Consider the following 18,176-nt stretch of genomic DNA (forward strand, 5'->3'; position numbering starts at 1 on the left):
TCACCGGCTAGCATTAATGCAAGTTTTAATTATATAGCTATAATACCACTTTCCCCTCTGAGAAAGGTTGGTTTAGATTACATGGTGCAAAAGGAAATTGCAGAAAATAATAACTTCAAAACAGCCTCGATACTGTGAATTTGTGAGAATTTGGTAGCGTTCTCATCTCTCGCGTTTTCAGGACAGACACATTCATCCAGTTGCTAGGAAAACCAAATAATGAAAACATAGCTGGGATTTAGCAAGTTCCACTGGGAATTACCTATGATAGAGGGCAGGGCTGTACTTCCTCAGAACATGCTCCTGCTGTAAAAATTCACAAACCTGGCATTCATACAGGCATCTGTCGCTTGCTCTAATGCCAGTTCATAGTATACATACAAACATCTGCTTCCATGCACAAAGGGATACAGAACGCTTGACAGGTCTGTGTTAGCAGGGTTCGAAATGCCAGTTCTTTATGCAAAAACCCTAATGCTTCCCGTCAAGCCATTAGAAGTGATACAATCAGCCCAGGCCCCATTAAGCCATCAGTGTCCACCTGTGATAAAGATGGCCATTTGTTTTCTTAAAGCCCACTTAATGTCTGCTTAACTCAATTTGTCAGGAAATGTAGAACAATTTCCTCACAGCCTGAAATTTGGTAGTGGTTCAAAGTCAAAAGGCCAGGTCTAGTCTTATTCAAATGATATAATGAACAGTCTTCAAATCTAAATCTCCCTTGGGGAGATGCTGTTTACTTTTTTTTTAATGTTAGAAGGGAAAAAAAAAAAAGGAAGAAAAAAATGTATGCTTTTCTTTGATTACTAAAAATATTGAATCCTTTTAACCCCTTCATATGGGTCATCTGAGAAATGAACTTCCTTGCTTCCTTCTTTTGCTGGAGGTTAATATACTAAAGGTTAGACAGAGCAGAGCAAAAATACCAGAATGAATATTCACAAAATTATTTCCAGCATATTTTAAAAGTCTCTTTTTAAGCACATAAATGTACAGCTTAACCACCTAAAACATATCTCCAATTTTCACTCTTCCCGGGGTCTCTCCCAGAGTACCGACAAGGGGCCCGATCCCACCTCTCGACGGCAATGCCAAGGGCACCGTTCGCGGTGAGCAAAGTCAGAGTGCATTTGAGACCTTTGGTGGGAACTTTGCCCAGGGAAAACAGACAACAGCCGAATAAACGTGCCAGGACTTTGCGATTGTTCTGGGACAGCTCCTATTCAGCATCTTAATTTTCACGTAAGGTGAAATCTGAGAAATGCTTTGCCACCTCTTCCCTACGCATCCTTCCACCCTGCCGCAGGTTTTCTCTGTCCCAAAGGGCTGTCTGTCTCCAGGTCCTCAACCGACATGGCAGTTGGGAGAACATGGGTGAGGACCACAGGGATGCCAATCAAAGCCGTCCTCAGCACGGGCAGTGGGGGCAAGAGGAGGTTCTGAAGGAGAGGGGAGCGGGGATTTTGTGAGCTGGCGGTGATGCCTTGTCATTCTTCCACCCCTTCATACAACAAAAATAAGTAGTGAAGGGCCTTCGCTGTGGTAGGGCAGAGCACTACTGCTGAGCCACCTCGTTGGCCAAAAAAGAGTGGGGAAAAAAACCCTGGATGTAAAATAAAGAGGATTCCTGGTTTCAAAAACATACATAAACACACACCGAGAGGTTCAAGAAATTAAATTAAATTAGAAATCGTGACCTTATGGGTACTGCTTCTGTATCTGAAGACAATTTTTGACAGTGTGAGCAACTATTTGTGTTTCTCTGGAAAGGAGTGCAGGTCAAGCATCGTAGAGCAGTCTCTCTGCTGGCTTTAACTGCTGTTGGGGAGGTGCGTTACGGCCTCGAGTTGTGCATTTGCAGAGAAAATATCACACCATCCAGATGCTCAAGTCTGCTCTTTCTGTGCAGAAAACCCGGCACAAGGCTGTAACCATGTATGAAATACCAGGAAAGAGCTCAGCATATTTTTCCGAGGCTCGGTAGAAGTTAGCGGTGAAGCACAATCATTTCAGTCGGGATCAGACTACCCGTTAGCTATCAAAGTCCTAAGTCTAATTAACCCCCAAAATGGACTGACAAAGATCATTCCTCTTCTACGCTGCCTAACTGGTTGTATGTACGGCAGGCATGCAGTACCTAAGTCAGATGCTGCTTTGTTATAATTAGGGCAGCAAATTTTGTTTTCTGTTTGGTACTTGCTGTTACATATTGCATGTAATGTATGGCACTGTTAAGGGAAAAAAATTGGAGTCAAAGTGCCTGGAAAGTTAGGTCTGCTCTGTAGCACTGTGAGATTGTTGACATCTGCCGAGGTTGGAGAGCTCAGTAAGCAGGAAATGGGGTGTCACTCTGAGTGGTAGTTTACCATTATCCTGGCATCCTAATGAAGTGTCTGCAGTGCACAGAGCTTCTGGATGGCATCTTAACGCACGGCTAAGCAAAAGCACTTCTCTCCTTGTCACTGTCATCCATCTGCCTGCACCCTACTGTAGCCAATGGGATGGAACCATGCTACAATGTGCTATAAGCCATTTAGAGTTGCACATTGCATAATCAGTCCCATCAAATATGTAAAAAATGACTATTATTGGTTATTTTCCTCAAACTCCGGCACCTGGAGTTTGATACATTAAAGTTTAACTTTTGCAAGTGCTGTTTTTTCCCATTAATTCCACATATATTTTTGTTAAATGGAACTGAGTTGCGAACTCATTGTCTTGGGTCTTGCTAATGGATCGCAAAAGTTGTATGAATATTCATTGCAAACTCCATTTTATATCACATAGGATGAATTTATCAATTGCCCATATAGAGAGGTTTCACGCAATTCTCATTTTCTTTTGCAATATCTATTTCTGAGGCGCGAATAAAAAGTGAAATCAATTCAGATCACAAACTGGTTGTTTTCCTTATAGCAAACATTAGTTAGTTTGAATGCTTCTTATAGATTTTTTTTTTAAAAACAAGAAAATATTTTACAATGCTTCTGCATGAGACGATTGCCAAAGTGTACTGCAAGTGATTCAAATTGGGACTTTTATGTTGCACACAGTAACATTAAAATATCCCGATGCTAAAAGTGATACAAATAATTTGTTTGTATATTTATACATAAAAATCTGTGTATTTTAGCCAGCATGACTTCCGGAATATGAAGACTTACGGAATGAAAGCAGAGCTTTGGGCAGTTGACATCTCTGAAAAAAAAATCAAGCCAACAGAGCACTCTCTTTTAAGCAAGTTTTCATTCCCTGATAACACCAAAGCTATCAAGGACTGGGGTTAAGCATTGTGTGACAGGGCAAGCTTCTAAAATGGGCAAGAGCAAGATGAATTGGCTAAGTCGGGTGTTTATTTATACAAACAAGAGGGCAGAACATAATTTAGTTGCATCAGGAATTTTTCACAGACATTAAAACTATAGCAAACATAACAGCGGGGATGCTTGCACAGCAGCACAGTGGGGAAGCTCACAGAGCGTCTGCCCACACTACGGCTGGCTGTAGCCAGCACCATAAGTCTCACAATTTCATTAGCACTCGAAAATCCACCTAACTCTCTCAGTTCCGATTAAAAAAATAAAAATAAATTAAAAAAAACCCCCAACCCAAAACAAAATAAACAAACCAAAAAAGCCCCAGACAAGACCTGTCTTTCTCTCGGCAGCTGAATCAGTCGCAAATTGTTGGAAAAAGTCTCAGCAGACAGATTTTGCTGTAGCAACAGTGTGTGACGTTTTAACCACAGCAGAAATCTTATCCAAAAAAACAAAACAAGGTGAGAAGAGCCATGTAAGAAAATCAGAGAAAACCATGCTTAAAAACCAACAACAATAACAAAACATAGATTAGGTGGCAGATCAATAGTTTGATATTTTATGCAGAATCATAAATCACTGTTTTCTTCAACAGTTCAGCTGTGAGGCTCGAGCGCATAAAAAGAAACCATGGCTCGTGATAAAATTAGGCATTAATGTGAGCCATAAATGCCATTTAACATTAAACACGCACAAGCCACTGCGATGCCTGGTAAAGGGAAATGGGCGCTACAGTAAAACTATACAAAGTAAGTCAGACATGAATAATGCAGCAGGGCTGAGGAGGATCACGGGCCAGGCTCCAGTACCTTACAAAATAATGAATGCATGTCAGGTTAGAGACATACATCCCTTCCTAGCAAACGTGAGTTATTGGAGATAAACCTTGGACTTCCTGTTCTGGAACAAAGTGGCTTGTTGTAAACATCTATGTCCATTTAAAATTAATGATTAAAAGAAAGATTCGGTGGGATTTGCTTAAGTATTCTTTATGGACACGAGTGCTAAAGGTTACTTTCTTCATTCATTTTTACCCAGCCACTGTTAATGTTACAGACACATCATGTTTTCTCCTGCACTCAAATGTTTATTCAAAGCTCATTTACAAAAGAGCTTATATAATATTAAGTGGGTTTTTTCAATGCATTCTTCATTTAGATATAAACAAGAGAGCATCTCCACAGTTTTGCTCTGTTTAAAGGGAGCCAGCCCTATTTTTAAAGACAGTAACCCAAATTCTAAATATATGTTCTATGAAAATATTACATGGAAAACCATCTGCGATTCACTTCAGAGTATCTTGATCTGCTCAAATTATCACCTACATCTTCCATATTTTGTCAAAAAAATGCAAAAAGGATTAACCATCCTCTCATTCTTTATTTGATATATGTGATTATGATGACTCTTTTCCTTCGGAAATCTTCACGGGGAAAAGAAAGTCTAACTTTCCGAATAGGAATCTTTCCCCCGGATTTTCACAATAAAAAGAGTATAGTGAAAAATAATATTATTTCATGTTATTAAAATTAGTCTGTTTCATTTTCTAGACTTAGCTGGCAAATTTAACAGCTGTTCAGAGTGTTTTCCTTCCTTTGCACCCCATACTGCCAGGCTTCATAATACAGCGCAAAGAGGGGGATACCTTCTCCACAGCTATTTATACAAAGCCATGTTTAAGGATTTCCTCCCTCCATTTGAGCATGGTAAAGAGAAAACCTCAAAAAAGAAATTAAATTTAAAAATCTTCCTTCTCAGGAATCTGAAAGGGGAAAATTTCTAGGAAAGTGGAACTCAAGGCTTTACAGAAAGAAAGCAAATACATAGGTATTGCAAATGAAACATAAGATCTTGCATCTGATCTGTTAAATATTCCATCAACAAGGTCAAGTGTAAAGACAAGCCCAGCCACAAAAACTGAAGCGAGAGTAAGCTTTAATAAAAAAAATGAACAGTTTATCCTCTTCAGCTTCTCAAGTGGAAAAACAAATTCTTTTATACTAGAGAAAAATCAAGCGTGTATATAGCATTTAAAAAAACACCAGTATCAACCATTTTAATGAAAGAGTACCCAATATTTTCATGGAACTATAAAAGGGAGCGAGACTAAGTGTTATGGCAAAAAGCCTGGGCTCAGCAGCTTTGTGTGGGTAATGGTGAAATGTGACTGTGATTTATAATGAGAAAAGGTATCTACAACATACAATTTTCTACCTAGCTGCAAATAATAATTCATAGTGATGTCCCTTCCAGATAAAATACCTTTGCAATGTAGGACTCATGTGGTAAAATGATCATGATAAATGTCAGACCAGTGCAGGTAACGGCTTTACAAACCATTAAGATTAGCTGGCTCTTTTTTTTTGATGATAACAGTAACCATGCTGTGACTCTATGTGGTAATAATATCTCAGTACTGATAAATGCCAGAGCCAGGCAGAGGTGTTTATCATTCCCAGTTCAGAAATGCTGACTAAAGTTACCACATGTTGCCTGTTTTTTCTTCTTTTACAATAAACTAACAATTAACAAATAGACTGATTCACAAAATAATTTTACGCAAAATTTCTATGGGTTTTGTGCTTTTGTGCCTACCTAAAGATCCCTTCTCCTGTACATCAGTACTGATGACTTTGGTACAGTAAGCTCTAAAACAAAGCTTTCTACCCTTGCCATTCTCTCAATAAATAATTTCTTTGTAAATTAATATTGCTCTTTTCAGTTTCTCTCTTTTACAAATATACCTTAAAAGGAAGCGCAGCCTCTGTAATGTAGCTGTTGCTGTAGGGAAGGTGGTTACCAGGCTGGTATCTGTGTTAATCAACACAGAGCAGAGACAATTCCTTCAAGAAAGCACAATAAAGTTTTACCGTACGTCATTTGCTTGCAAATATTCTGCAACGGATAAATAGTGAGCCTTTCCTTCCATTGAGCCTTTCCCTACCTCAGTCTTTCAGTTCCACTCAAGTCCGTTGAATCCTCAGGAGAAAACAGAATTAAAAAATAACTAGTTGAGAAGCTTTAGTTGAGAAGTTGCAGTACAGCCAGGGTGGCCCCAATCTAAATACAATTTACCTAGTAAGATCATAGCATGTACACACACCAAGCAGCACAAATAAAAGGCCCACAGAATTTGTACCCCCTTCCTACAATAAATTCACTTCTGCAAATTTCATATCATTTCCATTTGTAGCTTCAGTCATATTTCCACTGGACAGATTGTCCATGGGACAAAAATAAACGGTACGAATGGCTTGTGGCAGAAAATATGAAGGGATGAGTGGGTTGCAAGACTGGGGGAGTTTGTGCTGTTCAGAAGTTAAGGTTCTGTACAGGTCAAACCGGAACAAGAGTAAAATACACAAGAGTAAAATACACAGAAAGTGTATTTTTCATTTGTGTGTAACTTCATTATCACTATTGGCAATTGCATGACTTCCTAGAGAATAAATCCATATAAAAGTTTGGGGTGTTTTTTTACTGGAAAATAATACCTATACATTGACCGAGCTCTTGCCTTTCATATCTATATAAATGTTCAAATTATAAACAATATAGAGATATACGTCTATATCTGTGTGTATGAAGTAGTAATCTCAACAGGAATTAGGAATACATACTGAGGAAGAAATGTTATCCTAGTAATTTTAATTTTTAAATTCAGTTCAATTGCAGCAAATTTTTTCTTGAAACTTTTTTTTGGTGGAATCTTTGACTCAAGGCACTAATCACCATGTATACTTATGCAGCACCTACTGCAACTGGGATTCAATCCTGATTCAGATCTCTGGGTGCTAGGGTAATATGAATATTAAAAAGGAACATATACGAAGAATGATAGGTGATAATTAAATCATAGATGATAAGATCAGAAAAGTATTCTCAGGTTATCTGGGGCATGTAACATGCAAGATGTTTTCCCTACGTCAGACCTACTGGCACCTTATCTAATCTGTTCCTAAACGAAAGCACACTTGTACAGGACTTTGCTTCAGTTGTAACATCTTATACAAATTGATGAAAATATCAGTCAAACCTTTCCCACAAAACAATGAATCATGCATCATCACCAGGAAGGTATATCTTAACAAAAAAAGGATAGCAATGTTCTTATCACTTCACAAGAGACGTTAAAGCCCTTAGTACTGCATTCCATATTACTAATTGTAAGTTTGAAATACAAATTGTTTCCTACAGAAATTACAGTTGCGAGATGCTACAGGTATTAGAAAATAGCTACACTGGAATAGTTTCTCGAAATAATTGATCACCAGAAAGCATGACTAAAAAGAATAGCAAATCATTGTTACATTTTCAAACATGGTGGAGTGTAACGTTAAGGATGGAGATTCATAAATATAGCTGATTGATTAAATTATGATGAGAAAAAAAGGACAACAAGGACTACCTGGGAAGCGCATCCATCACAGAAGCGGCACTATTGGACAAATGTAATTCCAAAGCGGAATTCCACTTAAAATGTGGGTCCCTTACTACTTAGAGGTACTTTAGCTTAGGATGACGGTCTAATAGTCTAATAAAATAAATGAAAAGCATAAGAATATAATTCTGTGAACCAGAAAATGCTTCCTTAAGATTAAGAGACAACTTTTAATCCTTGTAAATTACTCTTGCTCTCTATTAAGGTGACAGAAGGTATGATATGTTCTGGTTTTAACCATATATTAATGATGTTTTTTCTTGTTAGGGAACCAGATACAGTACTGGTCAAAGTAATGCCCTAATATGACACTCAAGTGCTTATTTTCTCTTTATTTTTTCCCCCCTTAGAAATCCAGGACAACACCACTCGCATCAAATCCATAAGGAGCCTGGTAAAAAAGCTTCCTAGACCAAACTATGACACAATGAAAATCCTCTTTGAACATCTAAAGAAGTAAGTAGAACTGTGGTACTAACAGATCAATAATTTTAAAAGGAATCGGTGTGTGGTGTCCCAATCCCATTGGAAATGTCATCCAAAATACCAAAGATAATTACATTCCGGTAAAACTAAGCATGATTTATAGTATCTATGTATAACGTATTCCTATTCAAGAAGTCAGTATGTCTAACCAAAAGCATGAATTTTTCCTCTACTAGAAAACAGAACAGTTCTGTTTCGTTCAATGCAGACACATGAAGATTACTATGCCACAGGTATATTGAATTGAGCAAATGCAACATGTTCCAGTATTGCATTTGTCCAGTTTGGTTTGCCTTTCTCCAACAATAGATCTTTTGATCACCATATTTTCACCATCGAGATCCCTGCCATTCAAACTCCTTTATTGAGGCACGTAATGATAGAAATAACCTCACCCAAGAAAATACATTACGAGCTCTTGTACCCCATGAGGAAGCTTGTGACAACACAGAACATCTAAGAAATGCTGAGGAGAGATTCGGAAGTGCACTTTTGCTCTCCTAATGTTGCTGAGATACCACAGAGGCCAAAAAATGACACTGTGAAACTCCACCTTATCATTCCTCTGTGGTTTCCACACTCCTTGAGCTCCATTTGCAAGAGATGTCAGCCCACAAAGCCAACCCAGGTTCTCATGTTCACCTTGGGTTTTCTTCTCGTGTTTCATGGCATTAGCAGTAAAATTGTACATAGACCACATGCTCACTTGGACACCAACCTGCAGCTGTTTGACTTGCAGAATGACTGGGCAGAAGTAGCAGACCTCAATATAGGGGCACATGACAAGCAGGATCCCGTTCCTCCCTTCGTGGCTGTCCTGCTGTTGGGACTAACTGGTGTCATTTTGCACAGTCACTTTTCAGCCAAACTACCCTTAAAATTGAAGGGACTAAGTAGGGTCTAGGGTCCCATGGAAGCCCTGTGCACAGAGGAGCAGTTCATCTCAGAAATGATATAACGACCCCAGTGAGTGAGTAATAAAGACTCCACATAAAAACTACTCTGAGCTTATAAAGAATGATGCCTTTATACTGATCATTTCTGCTGCATTCTCCTGGCATATACATATAAGAGATGTAGATCCTTTATCTTGTTTTGCAGCTTCCAGTTGAAACTGCAAAATGAAGTCCATATAGTCGTGGGAATGTCCCCATTTCATTAAGCACGGAAGGAGTTTAAACTGTCCATAAAATGACTGAGTTTGGCCTTGCAGAAAAACAGTTTTCTATGTATTCATCTGATGTACTGTGTGTGCCCATTCTCTCCTTCAGCAGGTTAGCTAGAGAAAGGTGATAATTTCTTACTGTCAATGGAAGAATAATAAGGGAAATTATTTCCTGGGAAGAACCTGAGTACAAGAAGTGGGTACGTGCTGTCAACACAGATATGCCACACACAAAATTTACTGCATCATACGTGGCATTGATGCTAACCTGAAGAAAGTTTTGTTACTGTGTCTTAGGGGAGAGATATCAGGTATACACAATAAATCTTTGATCTCCTAGTTAAATCACTTGATTGAGACTCAGGAGACGTGGGTTCAGTTCTTGGCTTTGACCGGATGTTCTGGGTGACCTTGGGTAAATCACTTAATCTCTCTGTGCCTTGGTTCCTTGTTTACAAAATGATGATAATACTTCCCTTGTCTGGCTTGGCTTTTTAGAGCATAATCTGTTTGGGACAGCAATTGTTTCCTGTTACGTCTGTGTAGAATAATTGGCAAAACTGGACCAACACTGATGGTTTTGGAGAAAAGGAAAAAAAAAAAACCCACACTAAAATACAGACAATAAAATACCAATACTTTGTAATGCATGTGTACAGAATACCAGGCTTGACTACAACTCTATAGATACGGTGGGAAGGTGGATGTTCTACCCAAATAAGCACATGCTCTTACCCAACTGTCACTGCAGAAGGCGTGGTGAAGCTAGAGGTATACTGACGCAAAACTACGGCACAAAGGGATGGAAGGCAGGAAAATGTGATATTTGAGCCATTTGGGGGTTTGAGCATTATGGAAGCAATCATCTGAGTCTCTCTGAAGAAGGTCAGCCTTCTCTGCCACACAAACACATCCCCAAGGGAGGATGGGACTATTCCATAAGCTTTGCTCCATTGATATGGAAGCAGCCATAGAATAGATACTGAAAACACCAAAAAACAGATGAAAACTGGTTTGTTCTCTTGAACTTGTCCATGCAAAAGACAGGGGCAGTCAGAATGGCCTCATGGCTCTCTAAAGGAGAATAAAGAAACGTACATACATTGTACAGAATGACTATGTGTGTTTGTTTAAATTAACCTAGGAAACAAGACTAGTTTGCAGAGGTTAAAAAGCGCAGAATTATATCACTGTCAGGGAGACTTTTCAGAAGAGGGGTGCCAACCTCACCACTGACTTGCACCTAGTGCCACCTTCTTCAACCACAGGATTTTCCCAGTGCAAATCACAGGAAATTCAAAAGTTTCTGATGAGCTGAAAAAATAAACGAACTGGTTTGGTTTGAGGCATATTACTGCAGTTTCTGTATTTGCTGGTGGAGGTGGCTGTTCTTGCCCAATGTTGAACTGAGCTTCAAGAGGTTTCTGATGGGGAGAAGCTAAAGGACCGCAGTTATTCTGTTTCTATGGCATTCCCCTCTTTCTCCTACCCCTTTCTTTCCTCTCTATCAGAGAAATAGGAGGACAGGGCTATGCAGACCCGGGCCATGGGACTGTGTAAGCCTGTGACTTCTGACTTCTGTACAGCACATGAGAGCATATGTCTCTCACATGGGAGCTCAGCAGGAGAATCCAACCTTCACTCAGAAGGCTATGTTTATCCTGAATCACGGACGGCAGCGAGGCTGCACTATGGTTTCATTCTGCGGCGATCCAGTCTGCAGGAGTGGGTCCAGATCAAGCCCAAATAACAATGTGAAATGCACTTCAGAAGGGTCCTTCTTCAGAAACCCAGACAAAGCAGCTGATGAGAGAGTCTGCAAAAAAGGCCTGGCAGCAGGGATTAACACCAGTGTCATATATCTTTCTTAAACCAAGCCCTCTGAAGTTGCAAGAAGTCACGGTGCAGCATATGAAGCCCACAGGAGGGGGATTAAAAGCAAAGCTTGGGGTTGCAGTACCTGTTCTTTTAAGTTTTTTGCATTTGATGAAAAAAACCCCACCAATTTCCCCTGTTCATCTTTGCATGAAAATATTCTACTACTCATAAGCAGAAGAGACAAAATATGGGGCTGAACAGACATATCACATAGCTCTTGTCGGTCTAATACTACAAGACATTGTTTCATTAGGACTCATAGTGAAAATAATCGAGCACAACTACTATTAGGCTTTTCATACTTCTTCCTGAAGATGAGCAAATCAAACAAATATTATACTTTACACATGAAAGAAACAACAAAACCCAACCTGAGTAAGGATTTTCCCATATAAAAGGCTACAGAAAACAGCCTGTTCTACTTGGACGTGTTTAGAGAATATTTACTTGCTATATATAGCCCATATACTGCTGTTCCATACATTTGTGAAAACAGTGCCCCAGGTCTGCAGGACTCCACTCTTTCCTGTTGCTTATTTACAAGTTAATTTTACTCCCAGAGCGAGCTAATCGCAGGTACCAGATAAAACTGATAGACCTTTCTGATCCTATTTTGCAGGCACACACAGGACATCAAATGGTGCAGAAACCCTGTATCGGCTCTCTGCACAAATGTGAACTGAGCAAGCGATCCCTATCTGATAAATCATTATTTGTATCCAATAACTTACTCATAAAACTATAATTCAAGTGAGGCAGAAGGAGCATTTCATTCTTTAAGGATCCCACAGTATTGTATGATGGGTGCCTAACCTTCTTTCACAGCAGCATCTTTGAGGTAGCCATTACACACCCATTGGGAAACCGAGGCACAAGACGTTTAAATGGCTTAACGACTCAGCCTAAGCCAGCAGTACAAGATAAAAAACCTGGAGGGTTTTTTTTTTTTGTGCAGGAGCTTCTGCAGCAACTGCAAAATACTCTTCCCTCCCTACTGCAAAATGCAGTAGGGGAGAGGAGCACCCTGGCTGGGTCCTCTGCACCACACTCCGAGCTGGCGAGGGCGGACGCAGCTCTGCTCCAGAAGCTGTGTGCCTGCATTATACAGCACTGTGCCTGAGCTAATAAGCTGTGCTTATTAATGTTAAATTAATGAATCTCAGCCTGCTCTGCTTATTAGGTTGAGCTCCGTGCCACTGCAAGGCAGCTCTGCGACTCCCAGACCCGAGCTGTCTCACATCTGACCAGGCTGGAGCACAGGGCAGCCAAGCCCAAGTCTGTCTTTACCCATCCACGTAGACACGCCTGCAAAGGGATATATTACCGACAAAACCCCTCTCCTTGCTTCTTATTTTCCCGCACAAAGGCAGGATAATATGTGTTATTTACAAAAGTATAAAATGGATGTTGAAATAATTAAATGGGAAGACAAGGGCCAGCCTGACGCTACCATCCCTCTCCCTTACGTGGAAAGCGCTGAACCCAGATGCCCAACTGTGGAAGATATTCTTCCAGCAGCAGCATCTGCCTCCTTGGCAGGCACTTCAGGCAGGTTGTCTGGGGAGCTCTGCAGTTGCCTCTTGGTTTATCACGTGGATCTGTTACTGTGGCCTATCTGGCTGCCTTGTCCAGGCAGAAGCCAATTCCTTTTGATTCACCTTTGAATCCAAGAAACTCCATTTTTTTGCTCCATTTTTCCCGTTACTGTACATAGCACGGCAAGACATTTTCAGATACCATCCAGGCTTTCTGATCTTTCAGAGAGAGAATGATGATTTCCTTTCTGACTGCCTTCCCCCCGCCCAAATTCTTGATTCTTACTAGCAATTGTTTGCACCAATTTCACTGGAAATAAGCTCCTCATCACGAGTAGAACTTTTTCTCTAAGATGAACCCACTAATATTAATATATTATCTAACAAAAGTCATAAGTATTACAAGATTCATGCTTTAGTTGTTTTGAAAAATAACCTTCCCCCATGTTCACAGCTCTGTGAACAGAGGAAAGCATCCAACCTTGACAAATGAAACACACACCCCCCCCAAACCTTGCAACATGTGGCAACTACGTTCTGAAGAGCATAGGCTTTTGCAAACTGCATGCATCTAAACAGACTTATTTCTACCTATTAAAGATTTAAAAAAAAAAAAAAGAAAAAGAAAAAGAAAAAAGCCATGCATAGACGGAAGCCCACAGTAGCCCGCACACCAGGACACGATGACAATGTGATGACAAGTCCAGCAGCAGTACCCAGAATTCTGAGGGAAAATCAGAGAATAAAGTTAAAGTATGGCATCTAGTAATACTAAGCAGGGGACGTCTGCAAACTTTTTTTTTTTTTTTTAAGTTGGTGGAGGAAAGATGTAGCAAATGTATGTGATTTTCACTTACTAAACTATGTGTCATATCAGCAGTTTCAGGCAGGCTTACATATTAAATCTAGGCTCAGGAGAAACCTTTTTTCACACAGTAAAAGAACAGATTACGTTAAGAACTGTACAAGCTTTTTATTAAGAAAAAGAAGGAGGAAAAAAAAAAAAGGTAAAAGTTATTTGAAAGGAAAAACAATTACCAGAATGGAAGGACTATACAACAAATTTCTATTTGGGAAATCTCAGACAACCTGTGGGAGACCTACAACACAAAGTGTAGGATGAGCATGTAAATTTTGCTGCAGGAAAAATGCCGAGATTCAGGAATGTGTGGAAGCACAGAAGTCCTTAACTGAAGGCACAAGAAACAAAGAGTATTTGTTGAAATTATTTCCTGAACCAAGACCTTTCTGTGTAATCAGGCAACTCATGAGTAGCTCTTGCTCTTCAGCCATGGGACAGCAGCAGGGAGAAAAGTTTAGTCTTACTCCTACAGGCTGGGGAGCAGCTGCTGGAAATGTAAGGAGGAGAAACGTCCTCTTGCACCATAAGAGTGAGAAGGTGACTGGCCAGGGACATAAGAGACGCAGGCATCCCTGACTAGCACTTTAAGATTTACATGGAATGAATTAATCACTTTCTAGCTTGAGAAGGGCAAATATATATCGAGACATGCTCTTGCACACATGCTTTTCTCTGTTCCAGCTATAGAAGAGTTTTAGAAAGGAGCTGGAGCAATGCCAACACTTGTCCCATTTACTGTAGCTTCCTGGGGCTCATTTTGGGGGAAGGAGAAGAGTTAAACCCATTTCTCTCTCCGAAGTACACACTGGTCTACTAAACTCTCCCCTTGTAAATTAGTGGACGCAAGAAAATGTGCGCCAGGCACAAGTGTGCACAGGACTGGAGTAATAATAGATTTTGGATTAAAGGCAAAAAAGAAATCCAGCCTTCCAGAAGCAACTTTATGCATTTTTATTTTATTAACTTTGGGGCGGGGGCGACCTGCTACCGAGTTTTTGCAGTCACACTTAGTCCTTCTTTTTGTGGAATAAGAGAGTTTGCAAAGTTCACCTCTTCCCTGAAGAGCTTCCCTTACAGCTTAGTGTTTTAACGAGAAGAATGACAAGTAATTAAAACCACATTTTCACCTGTGTTTCCCATATACCTCCTATTTCCACAACCGTATTTAAAAATATAAACCCTGATTTTCATAACAATCAGGCAAATAATTACACTTGGTACTTTTCAATGCTACTGAGCTTCAAAATGTACTGAACTGGTGTATCAGCAAATAACAGAACGATAAAAATAATTAACATAGTTTTAATTTAAATATTTATGATACGGTTGACTCTGTGGCTGTACGGCACCATTGTGCTAGGTGCAGTACACAACTACAGATAGATAGAGCCCCTGTTTCAAAGAGCTCCTATTGTTCATCCCACATTACTCAATATCAAACGATCTCAAAAAAGCTTTTCAAACATTAATTAAATCTCCTAACTTCCTTTTCAGGTCAGTAAGTTTTATTATCCTAGTAGCGTAGACGGAGAAAGTGAGGAATGAAGAGGGTAAGGCACTTGCCCACGATGACACAGCGAACACTTCTCACTTCTACTCTCCATTTACTTCCCAGTCCCCCACCCCGAGCCCCCCACGCCTTTGAAGGCTCGCCCATGTGCGTATCGGCGCTGTGGGCGTACGTGTGCATGTGGCCAGCACATCTTGGGGAAGGCCGGTTACTGCTAAGTACTCTTCGGTTAATAAAGACCATGTGAGAGTCCTGCTTCTGGTTTGCACTCGCATAAGCTTTAGTAGAATATCACTGGCGGAGTTAATTTATGTGATTTTGTAACCTCTTAATATTGCTTGGGGTTAGCGTTCTTTTCAACTCGAATGTTTTTTGTTGGTGAAAATTAAGAATGCTCAATTCATTACAAAACGGCTTTTTTCCCCCGCTTCTTTTTTTTTTTCTTTTTTTGCTATTTTGGGAGATTGGGCCCTAACACATTAATGTCCAGGACCAGGTCATCAACGGGTAAATTGCAATGCTTTTCATTTTTCTGACTAAAGATATGGGATTTTTCTCAGAATAAGGCTGCAAAATAAATTATAGGCTTGAAGTTTCTTAAGAGATTCATTGGAACATAAAACCAAACCAAAACAAAAAAGACTTTAATGCCAAAATGTCAGTGTTCTGTGCAAAATAATTAATATAACACAATAGGATCTATTCTACTATTGATTGAAAGGGAATTTATGCAGGTAATTCATTAAGGCTAGTGGGAGTTTGGCATGTAAATCCCCCAGCACTTTGATGGGAAAACAGACCCTAATGATTTTTTTTTTTAACAAGCTATAAAATACATGCTTTTTGGTGACAAAGATATAAAAAGAAAAAGCAAATACCTGAACAACTATGGTAACGGATGCCCCTGCTCTGTGAGACTTCTGAAATGACATTAGATCAAATCATTTTTCACACACTGCGAAAGATGCAACAATCATTTCAATCACCATGTTAAGAGAATCAATACATTTTTTGCTTCCAGAGAATGGTATTTTACATTCCAACATTTGCAGGTTATCACCTTCATACGTCTCTTTTTGTGGTCAAGTGCATGATTAGTACTTCTGACAGGGTATTGGCCATTTTCTTCTGAAGATCTACAAATTCTTGTAAATAAAAACCAATCTGAAAAAAAAAATGAAGAGCAAATCTGTGGACTGGAATGCACCCTACTTGTAATGGGAACAAAAAGCTGGCAATGAAATATAAACCTAAATCACAGCAGAATGACCTACTTTAAGGCATTTGCCAAAGAGACAGTGTTTTAGACAGCTCCTCTGAAGTAGCGTCTTTATGTCTATGCCATCTGCAGATTTATTATTGTGCTTTAGAAAAAAAAAAAAGGGAAAAAAAAAGGGAAAGAAAAGAAAAAGGGGGAGAAAGAAAAACCTACAGTACGCCTGAACAAAACTCAGCTTCATCTATAGGAAAGATTCCAGTACTGTGGGCACCACACCCACACCTACTGATGTGGTCCAAGTTTTTTCTTTAGAGGCACCTAATTAAGAAACCCTGACTCATTTACATGGATATGTTTGATCTAAATTACACTCCAAACCACACCAAATTAGGAGCATCTGTGAATGCAAAGTGTTTGTTCCCAGTGACTGGTAGAACAGGGCCAGTTCTGGACGGCACATGTTCAAGTGACGAAAAATATTTCAGATGTAACATACTTCTGAGACCCACTTTTCCACTAATAATTCATAATGAGTTAAACCAGTATCTCTGCTCGAACAATTATTTCAGGCTGTGAAAAAAATGTCATTTTACTTTTAAAAGGAAGTGGGAGAAAAAAAGGGGTGGTAGACAACCACCTAGTTTGGTTGTTGTCCCTGATAAAGGGCCTTAACACAACCATTAGCTGCAATTTAAATCTGTGCAGTGCGTGTATTATCAGATATACATTCCTCCTGAAGCCCAGACTAAAGGAAAGTATCTATGAATGATTAGTTGTTGTTCACAGACAAGATCTTCTGCCTTGATATACGGTTTTCTGTTGTCAACCCGTCGTGCCAAGTTTCCTAACGAGTCCGTGCAAAGAGCGGGGTCTCAGCCCGATGAGGTGGTACACTGCACGCTGGATAACATGAAAAATTCAGGCCACCAGATTTGAGAGCAGTGCTTCCCTTTTGGGCTGCGTTGCTGCTGCTATCTGACTATGCCCGTTTGTGTCCTAGAAGGCCACTTCGTACAAAAACGGGTCCTGTGGCAATTAGGGAACTTTTATCCCACTCTCCCACCTCTCGAAAAGAGCAAGCGGGGGGGGCTGCAGAAGCCACTGGTTGCTGCTTTGTTGCCTTACAGTCTAAACTGACAAACTAAAAAAAAATAAATAAATAAATAGCCTTTATCTTGCTCTAATTTAAGCCACAGGAGCAGCCTGAGCACCAGGGAGTGCAAATCCAAATTCCAAGCTGGGTTTGCAATTCCCAGTCCGCTAGCGCAATTTGGCACAACCTTCAGATTTGGCCCATGGTGTTTGGCAGCCACCTCTTATTCTTCCCGTCTTTTATACTTTGTGAATAGTCTAAGTTACATAATGCCAGTGACAATTTGTTTATGGCAAGCATTAGAGTCACTGTTTTATGATTACATTCAAACTCTAAGCCACATTTTGACATCTAAGGATCATCTTGCGTTCTCATCTATTATATACAATGAAGGTTTGTGTTCCAGTAAGGGGGGGGAGGAACTTTATAAATAACATGACTCCTTTTGTCTGAAGAGATTTTAATACATTTGTCTGATCTACTGTTTTTGCAGTAGCTAGAATATAATTTGAATATATTAATATTTTCAGCAACTGTGCTCAGGGAGCCCAGTTAATAACTTATGCATGGATATATAGATACACTTCAGAGAGAGGTAATGTTTTTAGCCCTTATGTTGGTAATACTTAGCAACACACAATGAAAGAGCCTGTTCTTTCCTCCTCTTTGT

The 18,176-nt window shown here is 39.8% G+C and overlaps 1 protein-coding gene across 1 annotated transcript in view; it reads left to right on the plus strand.

The window, feature by feature from the left end:
* Positions 1–18,176, plus strand: part of ARHGAP15 (Rho GTPase activating protein 15) — a 331,963-nt gene that overhangs the window by 301,217 nt on the left and 12,570 nt on the right. The window contains exon 13 of the mRNA XM_075511723.1: positions 8,109–8,214. Coding sequence (XP_075367838.1) covers positions 8,109–8,214 — 106 coding nt within the window. The remainder of the gene's footprint in view (positions 1–8,108; positions 8,215–18,176) is intronic.

Source organism: Mycteria americana, chromosome 9 (assembly GCF_035582795.1).
Source record: "Mycteria americana isolate JAX WOST 10 ecotype Jacksonville Zoo and Gardens chromosome 9, USCA_MyAme_1.0, whole genome shotgun sequence".
Classification (NCBI taxonomy): domain Eukaryota; kingdom Metazoa; phylum Chordata; class Aves; order Ciconiiformes; family Ciconiidae; genus Mycteria; species Mycteria americana.